Source organism: Vulpes vulpes, chromosome 15 (assembly GCF_048418805.1).
Source record: "Vulpes vulpes isolate BD-2025 chromosome 15, VulVul3, whole genome shotgun sequence".
Taxonomy (NCBI): Eukaryota; Metazoa; Chordata; class Mammalia; order Carnivora; family Canidae; genus Vulpes; species Vulpes vulpes.
Genome location: NC_132794.1, coordinates 102,767,319 through 102,789,649, shown reverse-complemented (window position 1 = coordinate 102,789,649; position 22,331 = coordinate 102,767,319). Strand labels below are relative to the sequence as shown.

Below are 22,331 nucleotides of genomic sequence, written 5' to 3'. Positions count from 1 at the left end.
AATGTTCACATGTGGCAGGCTGTAGCATGAGCACCACAGAATGGCCACAGGTAGCAGCCTTCATCTGGGGTACCTTGTCTGCTCCCTCTCTTACTCTTTCTTCATTCCTTTTTCTACTTGTTTTCCTTCGCCATTGCTAGCCATAACTTGAGCAGAGAACTATTTCATCCGGCTGGTAGAAGTCTGACCCCCAGTTTTCTACACCTTGTCCAGCAGAGTATCAGTAGTGCTGAGGACTCAGGCTTTGAACTTCAAACACCTTAGTTCTGTCTTCCTATACAGATATGTCTAAAATAACATCCCTTTTGAGGGATGGCTCAGGGATCAAACAATGTTTATGAGACATGTCTGGATTACACATTGTAAGCAGAAAGAACTGCTCCAAGCCACAGAGAAGTGCTGGTGGAATCATGTGCTGGGTGAGTAGTCATTTATCATGGCAAGGGTGCCCAGTCCAGTGAGGCTGTGGCCTGAACTCCACCTCTGCAGGTTGGAAGTCAGTATCCTTGAGGCTACCATGTGACCATAGCCTTTTCAAGAGCATCCATGATTGGGTGGTGTTTGGCTTTGTTCCCATGACTCCCCAACTTCCTCTTACTGTCCTGGTGGTGTTTTCAGTCAAAAGAGAATCCAACTTATGATCTCCAGTGAATCCCTGTGATGTGTGCATCATCAGAAATTATGCTGAGCAACCATGTGAAACCAATTCAGACTGACATTGCAGAGGAAAGGCCCAAAAAGCAGTGAACCTTTGGGCCTGCCCTCCACCAGCTGGGTTTTTGAAATTGTTAGTTGGAAATTTGGAGGTTGTGATTGTCCTTATTAGGATGGTGGTTTATTCCATGTATATAGCCACCCCTCCATTTTTTTAGTTCTGGTTCTGAAAACATGCATGTGAACATGCACACACACACATGTGCACACACACACAGTTCTCTTTGATAGAACCTTAAACCTACAAATTAGAGCAGATGACAAAATAGTATTATTATTTTTTTTAATAAATTTTTATTGGTGTTCAATTTACCAACATAAAGAAAAACATCCAGTGCTCATCCCGTCAAGTGTCTGCCTCAGTGCCCGTCACCCATTCCCCCCCACCCCCCGCCCGACAAAATAGTATTAATGTTCTATGCTAATAGTTTATTTCCCATCAAAGAATCTCATCACATTTCTAGGAAATACAAGCATGTTATAATTTTTCAAATTTATTTAATGTATTTATTTGAGAGAGAGTAGGAGAGGGAAGAGCAGAGGAAAAGGGACAAACGGACTCCATGCTGAGATCCCATGACCCTGTGATCATGACCTGAGCTGAAATCAAGAGTCAGACATTCAACCACCTGAGCCACACAGGCACCCCAGCATGTTATAATTTTTATTTGTAGCTCAGAGAATGGAAGAAAAGTTGTTTAGGAGATTCTTGTGTAAAGCAGTGGACACTGTAAGCAGATGTTAAAGTTGCCAACTTCTAACCTGTTTTCAGTAACCTTCCCAAAGGATGTGCTCTATTCCATAAATGCATAGTGTCAAGTGTCTGGCATCCTCACTGTATATAAGACCCCCACATCCTTCACCGTGTTGCAAGCAGACCGTGGGAGACTAAGTGAGAAATAAGGTCCATTGGAACCAATATTGAATCCAGTACTGAGTGCCGTGGCATGTTTATGGGTCATTCAAAGCCATCATTGAAGGGAATTAGCAGAGATTCTCAAACTCTCCATTCCAATGCTTTTGGGGTGCAGATCTGGGTTGATTCCAAGTCCATGACAGACTGTGTTCTATTTCTTTGATGTTTATCATCCTAGCAGCATTAGCTATGAGGTTCCTGCTTAGTAAATTCATAATTAATGGAGAGGAAAAGCAAGCAAGCTGGTTCTTTTAATTTCCCATTCAGATCCTGGTCCTGAATATGGGGAAAACATACACAAATCCTAGTTTTAGGAGAGGGCTTCTTGACCTTGAGAATTCATAATAACTCCTAACAGAATTCTGTGAATACTGGTTTAGGGATTAGAATTGGGAGTTTCAAATGTGTAAGTGGTCTATATTTGTAAAAATTATGAACAAAGTAACTGAAATTCTTTAAGTATATATGATACACAGTTTAAAAGAAGGAAAGATAGAATTTGGAGGACTTGGAAAAAGGCTTGCTGCCAGACCTGCCCTCAGCTTTCCTAATGAAGGCTGATAATCTGTTGCTATTATGGCCCACGAAAACTTGTTTGTTGTGCAGTATTGTTTTCCAAAGACAACAAGAACCTTCACTTAAAATAGCAGGTCCGGGGCTGCTCTGGCTTGTGATGTTTCCATCATGGCCATCAAGACAGCAAAGGGACATGAGATGTTATGGAAAAATCTGGTTCAAGGTTATATAGTGGCACATAACCTTTTAAAATAGTTCATTTTTAGTGATTTGAGATATGAATTACTTATAGCACTGAGACCCCTTTGGCCATAGAGTGGCAAGTACATTGTACCTGTATGAACATTCTTACTCCCCCCCCCTCCCCACCACCACCACTCCCACCAGTATTTATCTTGTGACTTCATATTGCTTTTTTGACTAATGGCAGCATAGAATTTCAGAAGTCAGTGCTTTTTTTAAAAACTAATTCTTGAGACGTGCTTAACCCAACACATTTGCAGCTTCGTATTGTGCTTTAGCCTCTTTCTACCCTTTCTTAGGTTGACCCTGCACCCTTGGTATTTGCCATGACATGCTAAAAAAGAACTTGGTGACTTGATTTAATTTTTTTTAACTGGACTGTGGACAGTCAATATTTGTTAACTCATAGAGGTCTGGTTTGGAACCTGACCACACTGAACAGCCCAGGTGATGAAAGTAAATCACCATTCAACAATATCAACTCGTTAGATTGATGTTCCTATCACTACTAAATACAATGTGGCCTTTCTGGTCAAGGAAAGGTTTTCAAATACCCAAGTCCTTTATATCTTAAAGACGTTAAAACTCTAGGCCAACTCTTATTTAAAAAATAATAATAACACAAAGAGAGTCTGGATTTTTTTTTTTTTTTTTAAATCTATGGATTGCAAACTGAAGTGCCTACAGAAAAGTCCAAGCTAAGAACCGGAGTTCCCAGGTCAGCTCAAAAGTGACAACGGGTAGCAATTGACATTTAGATTGTGTAGGGATAGGAACCCTAGCAAACTGGAACTATCTCTTCTGTTTAAAGTGGGCAACCACCACATACCTCCAAAGCATTATTCCCATGAAGGAATCCATGTGTCAGAGGCTGATCTGACATGTGTTGAAGACTTGTGTCAAAGGCAGCTTGCTAACCTAAGAGAATCAGGTCACTCTTCTCTTGCGTCTTTTTTCTCCCCCCTCTTTTGGATAGAATAGCTATTCTCCGGCATCCTACCTTCACCATTTTATCACACAGATAATGAGAAATCTGTATCCTGTAGGAAGAGTTAAATGACAAGATCCAGCATCGTTAAATTCAGGATCTCAAGTTAGCCAAACTCTGGAACTTAAATTTGGGTTTGGTTTGGTTTTTCCTTGAAGCTCTTTAGATTGGGTCCTGGCCAGGGATAAAGTGTCTCTACTTAACGGTCTATTAAAAGGACGCCACTTGAATATTTTATAGGGTCTCCAAAGTCTTACTCTACTTTCTAATAATAACAATCTAAATATGAAATTATTTTGCTTCTGTTTATTTTTCATCCCCATGTATAGCCTTGAACTTGTTTGCTAATCTTCAGTTGATGACAAATAGAGTTTCTGTTTCATTATTATTTTTAAAAAAGGATTCCAGGAAAAGCTGGAATTTTTTGGAGCTTGTATGGGTGACAGCTTAAATACTGAAACTTGATTTCTTTTTTATTCTTAATTTTTAATATTTTTTTCAGTAAAGTAAGGAAATACTCAGAACTGACCCCAAACCCCTGTGAACATTTTATAACATCCCAAGATGTCTGCAAGCATCAGTTGAATGAGGAAAGTCTCTGGCTCATTTTACAATCTACATACCAATTATTTATTAATAATAAATACTTATTATTTATTTTCAAAACAATTCTCTACTTATGCAGTCTCTCTGCTCCAGTGAACACCTCGTGCTCTGATTCCATCCTGGCTGTTTTTGCCCACTGGCAGCTCAAGAGATGATAACCAGGAAAACAACCCCACGAGTGGAGGTTCAGGTTCAGAGAAGCCCTGTAAGCTATAAAGGCCTGAATTCACGTGCCTTTGAGAACAGAAGATTCACACCGTGCAGTTAATTGGACTGTTCAGCTGTGTGGCTGTGTACAAAGCCAAAGCCCACCCTGGATCTTAGTATCCTGTGTGGAAAGTAAAGCATTTGCATCAAACCAGTCTTGAAGGTCCCTCTGGCTCTCAGATGTTCTGTGATCTGCAAAATGGAGATGATCACTGCCCTCCCAGTTAGCAGGAGCCCTGAGAGTGGGGGAGAGAATGGACACACCAGACCTTTCAAAAGTCAAAAGCTGAATAATAATTGTAATAATAGTAATGATAATGATTACTATAATGATTAATATAATGATGATGATGATGATGGTGGTGGTGGTGATGGTGATGGTGGTGATGGTTGTGGTGGAACCACAGAGACCGAAGTGCCTTCTCCAGAGGCTGATGGTGGGCCTTGCCGATTCGATACAGAGAAGATGAAATTCAGGTTTTGTGAGATTATTGGACCTGTGAAACAGTGCATATGTACATGCACCCACACTCTCCAGTCCTCATGGCAGCCCAGGAAGCTGGGTACTGCCAACCTGCACATTCTACAGATGGAGGTACCGAAACTTGGTGGTTACCTAGCCTGCGCAAGGCCCCTCCACTCAGTGTCAGAGCTGGACTTCTACTCCAGGTCTCTTTGCCTCCAAAGTCCTTGACTGCTGGGAAATGCACCATTTGTGTATACAACAGGCCAAAGCACATGTGCGACATAACGATGAGCAGCCTTATTTTTCCCTGTCATGAACTTGTATTGTCCTTGATCAGAGTTCCCTTTCCTACCCTAATCATATCTTACACAGATCCCACAGCTTTCTGGTCTTCAGCCCCTAGAAGTCCAAGATGGTTGAAAACTTGATCCTCATATGTGTTTGAGAGCTGCATCCTTTCACAGCTCAGACCTGACCCAAACTGGAGACCTACAGTGGGCACAATCTCTTCTTTCACTCTGCCTTTTATTTTATTATATTTTATTTTTTAATTTTTATTTATTTATGATAGTCACACAGAGAGAGAGAGAGGCAGAGACACAGGCAGAGGGAGAAGCAGGCTCCATGCACCGGGAGCCTGACGTGGGATTCTATCCCGGGTCTCCAGGATCGCGCCCTGGGCCAAAGGCAGGCACTAAACCGCTGCGCCACCCAGGGATCCGTCACTCTGCCTTTACTTCCTTCCTGTCCTGTGGCTCCTTGGTGGGCCAGGCAGAGGCAAGAGGGATTGGAAGTAGATGGGACAAGGTGTTAGAAATTCGGCATTGTCATGCCTCTTTCAGCTAACACTGGCTGGAGATATTTCTTATGGAGGTGCACTTTGAGTTCTATGACAAAAGCATGTAATTTCTGGTTAACCTCTTGCAACAAGCTCTCCCTACCTCCCCAACCTCAGGTCCTGCTCCCGTGTAGTCTCCTAGCCTCTTATTAATGAAGTCCCCCACTCCCAGCAGGCAGCTTTCTCCAGTGGGTTCATTCTAGATGCTTGGGTGTGGGTACCAGCAGCAGGACATAAGTGCATCATCCCCCAGTGAGCCAAATGGTGGAAGTGCGCACCATTCCCACTCCATCCTCTCCTTAGCCTGCCATTGCCAGGGGAAGGGAGAGGTCTCTAACCAACTTCCTGTCTTCCAAATCTTCCAAATTCAGCAGACTCTAGATTTTTCTATTTGTGAATGCTTCCAAGCTTCAGGACATTCAAACCAGTTTGTTCCAAGAACTCTAACATCAAGCTTCTCATGGACTCATAGTTCTAGCTGTAGGGCCTGAGCTTCCCCACTTAGTAAACATCTAGGTCCTTCTCCCAAGGTCCTCTTATCCCTGTCACAGCAGAGGGGAGAGAACACCACCACACTCCTGCTGTGTGGCCAGCTCCCTGGTGTCTCCGTTATGTGTTTTAAAATTTCTGATTTTCAGAGGTAAATAGGGAATAGAGGTTGGTAGTCATCAGGTGAACTCTACTGTGTCTTGGAAAGTCCTACAAGGATATTCTTGGCACCTTTCTTTGGGAGACGGAATATTTATCACCATTATCTTCAGTTCTGAGACCATGGCCTAAAGCACTAGGAAGATCCCTCTTTTCTGTTTTCTGAAAGCTTTGATCCCAGATGAGTAGCTACTGTGAATGCAATGCCCACCTTCATTAATGGTTCTGGGCATGAATGAAGCCTGCAGGCCTAGGAAGGTGGGGATAGGAATTTAATTATCACCTGGTTTTCTTTTCTAGAGCTCCATCTGCTCAGCCCTCTTCTCCAGAGAGGCATCTTCACGGAGGAAGACATATTTTTGGCCCTTCCTTTTTCCAAGTGAGAAATTCTAACAAGGTAGAAATAGTTCCCAAGGAGAACATAGGTATCCTTTCTGATAGAACCTTCAGAGCTGTTCAAGTGAGGACATCTTTCTTAGCTTGGGAACACAGGTTTTCTTGCTGAGAGCCATTTGTCACCTTCTTCAACTTAAATATTTTCGAAGCCCAGGTATGCATGACCCGATGCCCCCCAAAAAAGAAAAAAAAGAGACAGGATTCCTGTCCTCAAGGATATTTATTGCCTTGGAACAAAATGATACAAATATGGAACCAGGTGTGTCATTGGGTATTAGTTTAACTCAGACATAAGTAGCCAAATTCCTGCTCTTCTCTTGGCTCTTGGCACCAAGAATGAAAGGCCTGAGGCAAGTGTTTGTGGTTGTTGTTTTTCTCTTGCCACGTTTGGTGATTGTTTTTTATGGAATACTGGCAAGTTGCTAGAGGGCTTGATTTCCTTGATGCTGCTCCGTATTCACCTATTTCTGACTTCGGCAATAATTCCAGTGCCAATCACCAGCTTTCTATATTTATCGGCAGCTGCTTCAGTGATGTGGAAACAATTTTCTCAACAGCTGAAAACCATGAAGATACAGAGTAGGACATTTTGTACTTTATAAAAGAGCTTAGTTGGGATGAGCACAGGAAGAATGAACAATCCAGCACGAATCTTTTTGTCTCTGCATCTTCTCCACTTTTCCCAGCGTGACATCAGGCTTAAGTGGAGAATTTATGGTTTTGTCCTGAGAGGAGTGAGTGGGTAGGTAGCCTCTGTGGCATATACCAGAATACTTTGAATCAGCCAGTGTGGACCAGTATTCCACTTTCTAGGAGGTGGTCTTTGATTTGCTTGGTTTATGTCTTAAGGTTTGGGAGGAAGGCTCATTCCTCAGCCTCTGCTTCCAGCCCCGTTTCACCAGCTGCCTAGCTCTAGGCATTCAGCATCCCATGATTGCTTCTCTATCAACCGTTATCAAAGTCAATTGCAGAACGAACATCTGCCCTCCATGGGACACTGCAGGGTGCAGAGGATCTGAGAGGTATGGGACACCACCTGTGAGGTCAGAGGCTTCCAGACTGCTAGGCATTTTGACTACCTGACTGAATAATAAATGGTACCGTATCTACAAAGCCCTCACATGGGGATCCCTGGGTGGCGCAGCGGTTTGGCGCCTGCCTTTGGCCCAGGGCGCGATCCTGGAGATCCAGGATCGAGTCCCACGTCGGGCTCTCGGTGCATGGAGCCTGCTTCTCCCTCTGCCTGTGTCTCTGCCTCTCTCTCACTGTGTGACTATCATAAATTAAAAAAAAAAAAAAAAGAATTAAAAAAAAAAAAACAAGGAAACAAGAGCAGATAGACATGGCAATGGGGTGGTCCCACATGGGGGTTTCTGTCTTGGAAGGTAGGATTTGTTTAAAAAAAAAAAAAAAAAAAAGCCCTCACATGGTGCCTGGTTCATCCAGAACAATCAGAAAAGTTGTCACCGCTCTCAAATTGTGTCTCAGCTGCTTTCAGAGCTCTGGGATATCTGGGCATTAATGTGCTTGTAAAGTGAGCAAGATTCACCATCCAGGAACGTGCCTTCCAGTCTCACCTCTGCTCCTACCGAAGAAAGGTGGAGCCACACTGAGAGGTGAACATGAACTAAGCATTCTTATAAATTTATTTTTTATTGGTGTTCAATTTGCCAACATAGAGAATAACACCCAGTGCTCATCCCATCATTCTAAGCGTCCTGCAAAGCTCGTCACAGTTGGCATTTCACAGAGACAGTAACTTGCCCAAGTAAATGCTCAGGTCCTAATTCCGAAGCCTGGGCTCTTAGCATTGCCGGGCCTTCCATCTCCCTAGATCTCAGCGTTGTGCAGGAGGAGACCCCAAATGGCTCTGCCAACCCTCCTGAGCCCAACTGTCTTCAGTTTCTAAAATTGAAAGCCGTCCCTCAAATTTATTTTCCGCCTTAAAGAATCTACCAGCCAGCATCTTCCTTATTATTTTAAATCTTTACTGCCACCTCGTGGCTTGACCTAATCAGAAGAATGAAAAACAAAGAACTGTCAATTCATCTTAAACTCATCCAGTGCTCCTAACCTTTAAATATTGTATTTGTCAGCAAATGTCAAGGCCTTCCATTCTTATCCTTATAGTAAACTATCAGATGTGAGATCCACTTTATAAGATTTTTGTTGAAATGCTGAGAAACGTTAACTCCAGCTTAAAAAAAGAATACATCATGCTTTGTGATCATAAAAGCCCCACTCAGCTAATAGTGGGCAGTACTTACAGAAATTCTAATCTGCAATAATCTAGAACTTGTCTAGCAATTATATTTTAACCTTAGAAATATTTATTCAATTTTTTCTGTTTTTGACATTCTCATGGTAACAACAACAAAAAAAAATCCAAGCAACAGAGGATGTGAAGTGAAAAGTCCTTCACAGAAGAAAATATCTTAGGAGTTTCAATTATTTTTTCAAGAAGTCTTTTATTCCATATACGAGCATGTGTACTAACACATCTATACCCTTTACTCAATTTTTGTAAATGAGCTTCTATGCATACTGTTCCACAGGCTGCTTTTTTTTTTTTTTTAACCTATTTTGGATATCTTTCCTTGTCAGCACACAAATTGATCTCGTTCTTTTCAACAGTACACAGTATTCCACTATAGTATAGTATGGTATAGTATTCCACTATACCATAATTAATTTAGCTTCTCATTAATGTCCACATAGGCTATTTTCAGTTTTGTTGTTACAAAAGTACGGCAGGAAATAAATTCATTTTCTTCAGGGAATACGTACGTGGACACATAGCACATATACACACACATACACACACTTTTGCTAATTTATTTCTAGACTAAAAATCTTAGCTATGAAGTTGCTAGATGTAAAGGTGCATTAATACCCACTGACCAGGGACACCTGGGTGGCTCAACAGTTGAGCGTCTGCTTTTGGGTCAGGATGTGATCCCGGGTCCTGGGATGGAGTCCCACATGGGACTTTGGACAGGGAGCCTGCTTCTCCCTCTGCCTGTGTCTCTGCCTCTCTCTCTCTCTGTCTCTCACGAATAAATAAATAAAATCTTTTTTAAAAATATGCACTGACCAAAGATCACTGGAAACACACCAGTAGTCAAAGAAACAGAAGGGCAGGAGGACAATCAAGTGAACTTAAACGGTAGCAAGGGAGAAGACCAGGGGAGTCAGGAGCATCTGTGGAGGAACTGAGGGGATAGAGCTCTTACTGGGCGGTATTAAGGAGTCAAGGCAGCAGGAGCAGTTCTGGACTAGGTACTGTCAAGATGCAGGAGCAGGTCAGTGATTGGGCATCTCAGTTTTTCCAGGAGGAGAGAGAGTTAAAGTAGAGCTAGGGATGCCTCGGTGGCTCAGCAATTGAGCGTCTGCCTTTGGCTCTGGGCATAATCCTGGGTCCGGGGATCAAGTCCCACATCAGGATCCCCCTGAGGAGCCTGCTTCTCCCTCTGCCTATGTCTCTGCCTCTCTCTGTGTCTCTCATGAATAAATAGTCTTAAAAAAAAAAAAAATTTGGTCTAGGACTGTCACTGGTAAAGGAGCAGCAGTCACACATGCGGTCAGAAGGGGGAGGTGTTTCATCATTTTGCACAGCCAGTGGCCCTGTCCGGGCATTGCTTTATTGCATGAGTGTTTCTTACAATCAGTTGGGGACATGATGGCCAACCTCCCGGCGATGCTGTGTTTCATTTGCTCAGCCACATTGATTTTAAATGTCTGTGGAAGTTTATGTTGCTTTCAAAAAGGTTGCATCAATTTACATTCTTCTGAGTTCTTTTAAATATTTAACTTCCCTAACAATGGAGTATTTAATAATCATAATAGTGACAGTTATAATAGGAAACATTTATAGGGCTGCTTCCCATGTGCCAGCCCCAGTGCTAATAACCATTATTTCATTGAGTCCTCTTTGGAGGCTTGAGACAGGCACTAAGAACTTCCCAGCTTCCATGTGAGGAAACCAAGGCTTCAAAGAGGGGAGACGGGCCTGGGTCACAATAGGGCCAACAAGTTGTTGAGCCCACTCCCTTTACCTCAAAGAAGCCCTGTGTCCTTCGTCTATGTCACAGGAGGCTGCCATGGAGAATTTAAAGCTAAGGAATTAAGGGCTATTAAACTGATGGTCACAACTCTTCAGAAGTCTGGTTTAGGATGATAAGGAGGTAGAGTCCTGTGTAGTAAAATGAGATTCATAGGCAGCTTTCCAGGAACCACATCTATATTGTTAAGTGAGGCATCCAGCATGAGGTACTTAGCGACTCACACGTGCCCTCAATTAATAAAGGCATATGAGAGCTTTCTGGAAATCACAGCCAAGACAACGTAATTAAATATTCTCTGGGCCAGCTGGAGCTCAGAGGGTATTTAACCCCCAAGGAAACAAACGGATGAAGGACATCCATGCCCTTGGATCCACTGAGGTTCACGAAGTTTCCATGCTGTGTGAGGATACGAAAGACTTGGCGCAGGGAGGGAGAGTGGAATGACACGGTGCTTAAGTAGATATTTGTTGAGTGTGGGATGGGCGCACCCTGGGACCTGCATGCTTGGATTTAGCAAAACAAACGTGGGGTAACTGCTGGCCTCTGCTCTTTTCTAGATTGTGCTGGCTGTGGAAGAGATATCAAGAATGGGCAGGCCCTGCTGGCCCTGGAAAAGCAGTGGCACTTGGGGTGCTTTAAATGCAAGTCCTGTGGGAAGGTTCTCACCGGAGAGTACATCAGCAAGTAAGGCTGGAGGCAAGGCCCAGGGGTCCAGTGGGCCCTGCTCTCGGGAAGGGGACTTGAATGTATTTGTAGACACTCCCCCACCCTAAAATAAAAAACCACATGGGGTCTAAACCCTGAGCCCATGAGGACCAATGTACAAAAAACACCCACCCAGGGAGGGGGCTCATATTAGAATCAGATGCTTGTGTGGATAATATCTAAAGTGGAGTGTTGTATTGTTCTGTTTTTTTTTTTTTTTTAATGTAGCTTAAAGAAACTAGTTACAGTGGTTACCTTTAAAGAAAAAAAAGGAATGAATATGGGGGTATAGTGGCAATGAGGGAAAATTTTCCCCTATAAACTTTTCTATGCTATATCAGCTATCCAAAAAAAAATGAAGTGAATTTAATAATAATTTAAGAATAGAGTGAAACAAAAAAAAAATAGCATGGGTCCCACCCCCTAGAAATCGAAGTCTGCATGTCAGGGAGAAGCCAAAACACCTGTATCAGAAGGAAGACACATCACAGGTGATTTCTTGATGCACAACTAAAGTAAGAAGGAGGGAGGAAATGCTCAGCTCTTAAAGTAACCCGGAAGGCTGTGTACAGTGGTGCTTTTTTGACTTTTCCACTTAATGGCACACGTAGAAAACATTTTTACTGTGCTCTGAGGTAAATTAAGGAGGTCTTGAGAGGCTGGATGAGACGGCCCTGCACCCCTCGGGCCTCCTGAGGGCTGAAGACATGGCATCTCAGCGCTGCCGGGAGGTGCTGGCATGTGAGCTCAAGGAGGAGATGAGGGGAAGGTGGCCCTGGGGCCTCCTCAGAGGAGGGTGAACCCTGACACCACATCTGACGCCCATCTGACCTGGTGAGGAAAGGGAATGGTGCCAGCACTTTTGCTGGTTAGTTCTGAGACAACAGGGAAGCAGCGGTGCTAATCATATGGTGATTCGGCTCTAATTTCTGCATAGCCCAGAGAAACAGCTCTCCGTCCACGTCCACATGGTTTGGTTTCCTGCATTGGGGTCATGTCTGACCAGATCTCCAGGCCTGTGAAGGCTGGGTGGGGGAGAATTACCATCTGCTACCATTCCGTGGAGAAGGGCTCAGAGAATTATGGTCCTGGTGTCTTCCCTGCCCCCTTGACCCCCTCTCAGGAGCTGAACACCCTTCTGTGTTGCAGGGATGGCGCTCCGTACTGTGAAAAGGACTACCAGGGGCTCTTTGGGGTGAAATGCGAAGCCTGTCACCAGTTTATCACAGGGAAAGTCCTGGAGGTAAGTGACAGCCAGGCTCCCGTTAAAGCTACCATCATTTTCCTCAGACTCTTCAAAAACACAAAAGAGGCTCTTGTTCCTTTTTTTTTTTTTTTTTTTTCATCTTCACCTCTGGAGGAAAGAAAGTATTTGTCGAGATTTTACGTGTCGGATTGTCTTCACAGGCAGTTTCTACTAAATGTTCATGCGACATTGGAATGATGGGGAGTTTATCAAAAGTGATAGAGGGACTAGGAGGAATTATGGAGAAGGAAGGGTTATATGAGACTATTTTTAGTTTTAGAAGTCAGAAAATAGGAAACGGAGAGCGTATTAGAGTCACTGTGTGCCTGTGTGTGTCTATGCATCAGTGTGTGACCTGTACACGCATGCACATGTACTTGTGTGGGAGCAGGTGTCTGTGCGTGTGCATGTGCGCTCTTGCATGTACGTGGGTGCTTGTGAGAGTCTACAGACTCGGAGCAGGGGCAAAGTACTGAAGCAAAGGAAGGGTGGGTGAAAGGTGAAGGCATACACTTCCCCACCCTTAAAAAACCACATCCTGTGTGACCCAGAACGCCCTGTGGCTTGGGCTGAGCTCAAACCTGTCAGGTTCAGGTGTGAATGCCTTGAGCCACAGAGCCTGGTTCCTGCTTTCTCAGCAGTGCCTCACCCCCCACCTCACCCCCACCAACTGCTGCCTCTGGGCTGAGCAGAGCCCCCTCTTGGACCAGAGCCCAAACTGTGGGTTTAGGGGCCAGAGTTCAGAGGGAGTCCCTGCCCCACTTCTCCCTGGCCTGTGGGGCTTTAGTTAACAAGATCTGATTTAACAACAACAACAAAAAATTTTAAACAAAAGAGATTACCTCATATCTGTCCCATATTTCAGGGTGGAGAATGTGTTCTGGGCAGAGGTAAGTCAGGACGCCTAGCAGCTGGGAAGGTGACCAACTGGTCCTACAGCTTTGACAGATGGGGCACCAAATCCACATAACCATGTTCAAACCTCCCAGCAGGGTGTGTTTCAGAGACACTGCACATAAATCTGAGAGGCCCCCCCTGTGTCTATGGGCAGCCTCTGTGGGGTTATGCATCGAGGTCTAGTATAGCTTTCCTAATCCCACGGCAAGCTCTGGGGTGCCTTTCTTTCCAGGAAACACAGAAGGGCCAGCGTTGGCTCTGTGCTAGGACCTAGTGTAGCTAATTAGATTTGGGAGATAAGGAAGTGACTGTTTCAGGCAGTTGTCTTTCACCCAGGGGAAGGCAGTTCCGAGAAGGAGCAGCTCCCACAGAGGTCCAGTGGTGAGGACAAGCACAGCACAAACAAAAAAAGTCAGATGGACAGGAGGGCAGGTGTGAGAGATGATGCTAGGGGAGTGGGGAGGGCTCAGAGCATGAGGTCTTCGAGAGTCATAGTCAGGACTTTGGTCTTTATCCTAAGAATGGTGGGAAGCCATTGAAGTGATTGCAGTTGGAGCTGAATGTGACTGGATCACACTGCCGTGTCAGGAATGCATGGGGGACCTGGGTGGCTCAGTCATTAAGCATCTGACTCTTGGTTTCAGCTCAGGTACATATGGTTTGTTTCCATTTAGATGAAATATCCAGAAGAGATAAACCCATAGAGACAGAAAGCAGACTGGTGGTTGCCTGGGTGTTGGGGGGTAGGGGAGGGGGGATAAGAATAACCATTGAGACCCAGCCGGAGTGATGACATGTTTTAGAACAAGATAGAGGTAATAAATGCACAACATTGTGACTATCCTAGATGCCACAGGGTTATTCACATTTAAATAGTCAATTTTATGGCATGTGAATTTTACCTCAAATTTAAAAAAAAAAAAAATGGTTGGAAAGGGGGTGAGGGTAGAGACAGGAGACGACTGCAGAACTCAGGGCACAGAACTTTGAAAGTACTGATGCAAGGGAGACCCACCCTCCACACATAGTTGGGTGGGAGGAGAAGTTTTCATGGTCTTTCCAGTGGTTTTAATAGTTGGCCCAAGTGTGGTCAAATGCTGGGTTTTTGGCCCTCGGGGAAGCACCTCTGCAGGAAAGCTATTGGAGAAGATGGTTGTGTGCTATCCAGAGTCCAGCATGAGGTCCAGGTGGTCAGATCCCAAGACTCAAAGTGCAGTGGTAGGTGCCCCCAACCACTTGTCCCCTGAACATCTCTCATCCCTCTCCAGAGCTCTGAGTAGGGCCCCATAGCATTTCCTTTGGAGTCCCAAATTTGATGTGTGTAAGACAGAAATAAACCCATTGAGTTGGGAGCAATCGGGAAATTGCATTTTAAAACAGTAATAAAATATCAGAACCATCTCCCAGATGTTTGGCTGTAGGAAAAACAGTGGGAAGACACCGAGCATAGTCCCCAGATTTGAGCCAGCCACGTTTACAGTAGATATGGGCCAAAACAGCTGTCTCAGTCCACGGATGGAAATGTTCCCCAAAAAGAGTTGGGGAAGTAGTAGGCAGGGGGGTGCTGTAGATTACTTCAGATTTAGTTCAGCCACCATGAGAAGCATGGTGTAAAATACACTAGGTCCAAGAACATGGCACTTTGAAGAAACATCTGCTTATTCCCGTTCCTCCCCCCCGCCCCCGAAGGGGGTGTTCACTGTAGCTGCAGGAGCTTCTCACCAGACTGGCTTCCAATTTCAGCGAGGGCCATCTGTCTGTAAGGTGGAAGTCCATGGAAGCTTTCCACATAGCGCCTGCAGAGTTGGGGCTTCATAGTAGAGTCAAGACCCACCCAGCAGGCATGCCGACCTCCCCAGAAGGGTGTGATCTAGAAAAATGTCCTGCCTGTGTAGCACACTGACACGTGACCCTTTCTGAGTCAGCTTGGCTTGGGTACCAATATAAAACAGGATGGATCTCAAGACTGCCCTCCTCCCATGACTTCATTCTCAGACCCTATCACTGAAACATTATGATTGTGAATTTATAAAGGCTGTGATCCTTGCCTTTTGGGTTTTTTTTTTTCCCCTTCCATTTAAAATATGTGGTCAAATGCACATAACATGAAATTTACCATCTTAATCATCTTTAAGTGTACAGTTCATTGGTATTAAATATATCCATACTGTTGTGCAACCATCACCACCACCATCCATCTCCATGACGCTTTACATCTTATAAAATGGAAACACTATATACTTACTAAACAGTAAATCCCCATCCCCCTCTCCCCCCTCAGACCTCGACATCAACCATCCTATTCTCTGTCTTTATGAATTTGACTACTTTGGCACCTCATATAGGTAGAATCATGTAGTATTTATGTGTGTGTGTGACTGGCTATTTTACTTTGCATAATGTCCTCGAGGTTCATCCATGTTGTAGCATGTTCCAGAATTTCCTTCAAGACTGAAAAATAGTTCATTATACGGATATTCCACATTTTGCTTCTCCATTCTGTGATCCTTATTTTTCTGTTACTCTTGTTTTTTCTGATTGATTTTATCCATAGAGATTGTACAGTTTCCTGTATCTGCTCTAACAGCGGGAGCTTTAACACCACAGAAACTTATCCTCTCACAGTTCTAGAGGCCAGAAGTCCAAACCCGAGGTGTGAGCAGGGCCACACTCCCTCCAGGGGCTCTCAAGGGGAATCTCCCTTGCCCCTTCCAGCTTATGGTGGCCTCTGGCTACGTGACCCTGATCTCTACCCTCATCTTTACATGACCTCCTTTCTGTGTCTTATCTCTGTGTCACCCCTCCTTCTGCTTTGCTCTTAGAAGGACACTTGTCATTGGATTTTAGGGCTCACCCAGATAATCCAGGATGATCTTATCTCAAGATCCTTAGCTTAATTATTCACCTGCAAGGACCCTTTTTCCAAACATTCACAGGTTCCAGAGAATTTTTGCAGATATATCCTTTGGGCCACCCTTCACATGTACTCTGGTAAAGCTGGGGACTTATACAAGTGTCATCCAGTGACCCTCACTAAGCATCAGGGGTGCCCTATAGCCTCCTCTCTGGGTGCTTTCACCTGAGATGTTTCCAGATGCCCAAGGATGCTTTGGCTTGATGGGCTGGGGAGGAGTGTTTTCATGAAAAGGGCTCCACGTGAGAGGGAATCAGGGACCTACTCTTGGCTCTGGAATTCCCAGCTGTGGGACCTCAGGCCAGTCTCTCAACTTCTTTGAGCCTTAATTTTTCAGTGCAGGCATTAAAAATATATATGTGAATCCAGGCCTTGGACTTCTTGACTTCAAGTTTCTTTGGCTCTTGGGACCTGAGCTCTGTAATTCTCACGTCTTAGGTCTAAGGGCTCAGAGTCAGCAGTTCTTTCTCCTGGAGAGGTTTTTCTGTAAACTGGTATGTAAGCATACACTCAAATTGTAGCATGATTTATCATTAGCTAGCTTTCGATTTTGTTTTCAGCAACAAGATTCTCTTTTTTTGAGAGGTCTTGCTATAAATGGCACATCTTTAAAAGCTTATGCTAATAAACCTATAAATTCAGGAGCGTTCTGAAGATGTTTACAACCTGCCTCCTAATTAAGTCCAGAATCAAATTAGTGCAAATTACTCGAGTTTGCCAATAGCCTCCTATCCCCATCTGTACCTCAAAAGTCTCCTCTGAAGCAACCTTCCTCCCTGTTTCTTCCCACCCCCAACCACTCCTCTCTCCTCCTCCTGCTTTAGCAGACTAATAGTACGGGAAGCTACATAAGACTTCGGACTTAGATCCCAGATGTCAGCAGACATTGGGCATCTCTTTGGTAGGGATTTCCTTCCATCTTTGGTGAATGGCCCTTGGGGATCTCTGACTCCATCAAAATTCCTTTCTTGGGCACAGGAATGTGGTTACCTGCCAACTTCATAAAGAAAGAAAACAGCAACATAGAAAATTCCAAAATGAAGGTAGCACCAGGAAAAAAAAAAATGTCAGGCTGGAACCAGAAGTGTTGAGGGTTAAAAAAAAAAAAACAAAAGGTTTGGTCCTTGTCCCCTCCCCCTGGGCTCTTCCATCAGCAGTCTCTCTGCTCTCTTACACAATTCCCTTCTGCCAAGGGCTCTGTATTTACCCAGCACTCCACTGATTCCTTCAAGACAAATGCTTTCATCCCCAGGGAGCTTGGCTCCCTCTGCAGATAGGGCCTCCCTGGGCAGGCAGCGCTAGACTACAGCCGCCAGAGCCTTCCTCTTGCAGCACTTCTCTCAAGAACAAAGCAAAGCTGGGTTGTCGGCATTGTTAGAGGAGGAAGGCGGGGCTCTGCTTTTCCTGCCTGGGTCTCATATTCTTTCCTTTCCCTTCTTCCCCACGTCATCACACCCAGGAAAATCAATCCTCCTGTCTTGGGTGTCCTTCTTTCCAGAAAAGCTGGTGGCATGTGTCTTTATGTGGCGTGTGTGCCCTCTGGGGACAAGCGTGTGATGGGTCAGCCTGTCCTGCACAGTGTGAGAGGGAGACCCTCACAGGCAGCCCAAGGCAGGTCCTCTGCCCCTTTGATGCCTTCCCATTCACACCTACTGGGTTATGCTGTCCTGTCTGTCCAATGGATGGACACAAGGACAAGGTTTGGATTTGCTTTTAGACCCCTTCTGCTGAACTGCGCTGGAGGAAATGGAATCATAACACAATTCAACTAAATCCTTGTCCTTGATTCTCTGAGGGATTAAAAACAAGTGGCTTTGTTTTGTTAAACTTTTTGACTGCTTATTCATAAACTCCAGGAACAAATGTTTATGATGTTCCTGTAAAAATAATTCACGTTATAAAGTGGAGGCCCCTTCTTTCCTTTTGGCACAGGTATTTTAAGCATGTTATGCCGTAAGAGCTGTGAGCAGTGGGCTGGTCTTGTTCTGGGCTAATCTGTTATGTATTGAGAAGAAATGTGGTTACCCCATGGCACTTGCATGATAGTTTGTGACCATCATAGATGTCACTTAAAAAGACAGGCTGAGGGACACCTGGGTGGCTCAGTGGTTGAGCATCTGCCTTTGGCTCAGGGTGCAATCCTGGAATCCCAGGATTGAGTCCCACATCAGGCTCTCCACAGGGAGCCTGCTTCTCCCTCTGCCTATGTCTGCCTCTCTCCCTCTGTCTCTATGAATAAATAAAATCTTAAAAAAAAAAAAAAAAGACTGAAATGCCAGCTGCCCTTTTCTTCCTTGGTGTAGGTCATACACATGCAAAGCAAAAACAGCAACCCATGTTCTCACTGAAAACTGATTGCATTCTTATTCCCACTGTGCTCAAAGGAATTCATACTTCGACTTGACTCTGAACCCAAATGTTTTTGAGGATTAGGGAGAGGAAAAGGAATCAAGGAGTCCTGGTAATGTTGGTTGAGATGGTCCATGTCTCGGGGGACAGTGAAACACCACAATATCCTGCTCTTGTATAATATTTTTAACACTTGCTAATGATCTCATAAATATTTAATTCACACAACAGGCCTATAAAGTGGTCAAGGCAGTTACTACTGACCTCCATTTACAGATGAGGCTACTGAGTGCCAGCAGCTTGGGGGCTGATTAGTAACAGACCACAATTAGAAGCCAGGTTTCTCAGTTCTCCGAAGATAAGAAAGTATGCACTGCTTCATGATCCACCTGGCAGTAATCATTGCAGAACACGAGTAATTACTTCCCAAAATAACTTGCTGAAGGACCAAAATTTATCATTCCCCGTGAAATGGAGAAAGCCTAGCTCACTAGCAGCCCTGTTATACCGATTTTCAGGATGATAAACATTTGCTGCTTATTTGGTTTACTTTTTCCCGTGTAAAATGGCACTGAAAGTCAGTGACCCCTTTCATAGAGTCTGTTGTACTTCTGTGCAGTCCTAGCTCACAGATCTGGTCTTTGCAGTCCTAACTCACAGTGTCTGGTCTATGCAGTCCTAGCTCACAGATCTGGTCTATGCAGTCCTAGGTCACAGTGTCTGGTCTATGCAGTCCTAGCTCACAGATCTGGTCTATGCAGTCCTAGCTCACAGTGTCTCATCTCCTTTTTAGCTGTATCCTCCATGAGAGCACCTGGGATGGCCCTTGGAAAATACTGTAGATGGATGAAGCTGGCTCAATTAGCACACCCTTCACAGAGCTCTAGTGTAGGACTCTGAAACTCAGTAGATAGGCAGAAGGTTCTGTGAAGCAGGGCCAATGTAGGGATATACCAGTCATCTTTCCCGATTTAAAACTGTAGTTTAACAATAAACTGTAGACACTGGGCTCGTTTTCAAATATGAATTAAGAAAAATGTGGTGGGTGCCTGGGTGGCCCAGAGGTTGAGCGTCTGCCTTCGGCTCAGGTGGTAGTCCTGCAGTTGAGTCCCACGTTGGGCTCCTGCTTCCCCCCTCTGCCTATGTCTCTCTCTTTCTGTCTCTCATGAATGAATAAATAAAATCTTAAAAAAAAAAAAAAAGAAAAATGTGGTATAGCAACACAATAGAGACTCAACAGTAGAAAGGGATGAAGTGCTGATAACGCTGCCACAGCAATGAACCTTGGGAACGTGATGCCAGGTGAGAGAAGCTGGGCGTAAAAGATCTCATGTTATATGATTCCGTTTATGTGAAACATCAATGTCTAGAATAGGCAAGCCCACAGAGACAAAATAGATTAGTGGTTGCCAGGGGCTGGAGGAATGGGGAAGATGACTCCTAATGGCTATGGGAGTTGGGGGTTGATGAAAATGTTCTCAAATTAGATAGTGGTGATGGTTGAACGACTCTGAATACTAAAAACCATTGAATTGTATACTTTAAAAGGATGAATTTTACGGTATGTGGATAATGTCCCAATTAAATTTGTATACACGCACACACATATCATCTGTCTATGCAGAGATATACAAGGTGATAGGGAGCTGGAGTCCTGTTATTCTCCATTTCCTTCCGTGTGAAATGAGAATACTAATCACTGCCTCTCAGGACTGCAGGATTTGAAAAAAAAAAGGCGGCAGACAAAACCAATGGCACAGTACAGTCAGTACTGAGGGTAGTACCTTTCCTTCTTTGTCTCCTTCTTCCAGTATTTTTTTTAAAGATTTTATTTATTTATTCATGAGACGCACAGAAGGGGAGAGAGGCAGAGACACAGGCAGAGAGAGAGAAGCAGGCTCCATGCAGCGATCCCGACGTGGGACTCGATCCTGGGGCTCCAGGATCAGGCCCTGGGCTGAAGGCGGCGCTAAATCGCTAAGCCACCAGGGCTGCCCTTTCTTCCAGTCTTTAATGGTTTAACTTATTAAGCAGAAGAACAGTGGGTAGAGGGCAAGATTCGGGGATTCAAGTCAATAACTGTCTTTCTGCAACATTGTATGCCAGGTTTTTCCCCTTCCCACACATTCGAACTTTTGTTTGCTTGCGAAGCCACAGGTTGCCATTGCACAGAACACTTCCCTTGATCTCAAAGTATGACTTGACTGATTTAAAATCTTCCCAGTACAGGAAAGCAAATTCAAGTTTATATTCAACGTATGATTTATGATGTGTTGTTTGCAACAGCTTATTTGCAAAGAATAACTTGGTGCTACTATTTTGTCCCCCTCCATCATGTACAGATTTGGAATTGGCCCAGTAGGGCATAAGCACATTGGCATGATAAATGATTTGAGGAAAATCTATCTGATTCACCCAAAGTTATCCACTTTCTCCTCCATTAATGAAAAGAGCAAATGTGTCACCAGGGTAACAAAGTACTATGTTCACAAGCAGTAAAGTTCAATATTTATGAAAAAAATCACCCCATTTCCTGTCAGCACAAATGGAAGAGCTTCCTTATCCGGAAATGACATTTCAAGAAGAATTTGTATTTTGAGTTAAAACGATGTTTTGTGTTTCAGTGTTAACTTCAGAGAGTTTAGCTTATTGCTGGTGAAATGTGTGTGTGTGTGTGTGTGTGTGTGTGTGTGTGTGTGTGTGTGTGTGTGGTGGTGGTGGTGGTGGTGGTGGTGGTGGTGGTGGTGAGGGTGACAAGTGAACTAAATGGTAGAAAGTAACCCTTCCAGAGAAGTGAACCAATAGTATTGAAATTAGGCTGGTGGCCCAACACTGGGGGCCACAAAAGAAAATGTAAGATTTGGGACACCTGGGTGGCTCAGTGGTTGAGCATCTGCCTTCAGCTCAGGTCGTAATCCCGAGTCCTATGATCGAGTCCCACATTGGGCTCCATGCAAAGAGCCTGCTTCTCCCTCTGCCTATGTCTTTGCCTCTCTCTTTCGGTGTCTCTCATGAATAAAAAAAATCTTAAAAAAAAAAAAAAAGAAAGAAAACGTAATATTTAGGACTTGTTCTTAGATAGATGAAATATGCATTTCTAAAAGTATTAGGGTGTCCAGGTCTACAGCTACACCCCCTGTAGGGTCCAGGTGACCACCAGCACTCAAGTGCCCAAGGCTACTACAGCATCTTCAGAGTCTGAGAGTGATTATCAGTGGTGGTATTGAACTTAAGAAATGATCAAGATCTGACAGCAGAGAGACAGCCTACCTAGACAGTATAGTGATGGGATGGGTCTCCTGGTCTGGCCAGTGTTCTGGGCACAGAAGTGATGACCCGTCAGAATTGTTCTTTCTACTCTTCAGGGTCCTTCCTGGGCCTCAGAAGGGCTCATGTGTCTGCTGTCTCATGGATCCAGAGCACTAGTCCATTCATTCCCTTCCTGCTGTTACCTGCCTGCCCCAATTTCTGGCTCGACACACATCTTTTACTGCTCTTATGCTAAAGGATGATTATACACCTCCTTCTAAGTGATTGATTCCAAGGAGCCTCACCTGCCCAGCACAGGTGGTGTTCAGTGAATTCCAGGGTGATTTCCATGACCTTCTCTTGGTGGAA

At 44.3% G+C, this 22,331-nt stretch overlaps 1 protein-coding gene across 50 annotated transcripts in view; it reads left to right on the top strand.

Moving 5' to 3' along the window:
• The window catches only part of ABLIM1 (actin binding LIM protein 1), a 342,319-nt gene that overhangs the window by 232,624 nt on the left and 87,364 nt on the right, over positions 1 to 22,331 (top strand). For all 50 annotated transcript variants that reach the window (XR_011997590.1, XR_011997589.1, XM_072740162.1 and 47 more), the window contains 2 exons: positions 11,160 to 11,286; positions 12,457 to 12,550. Coding sequence is in view for 48 of the 50 variants with exons in the window: in XM_072740162.1 (XP_072596263.1) it covers positions 11,160 to 11,286; positions 12,457 to 12,550 (221 nt within the window). In the remaining 2 variants the exon portion in view is untranslated. The remainder of the gene's footprint in view (positions 1 to 11,159; positions 11,287 to 12,456; positions 12,551 to 22,331) is intronic.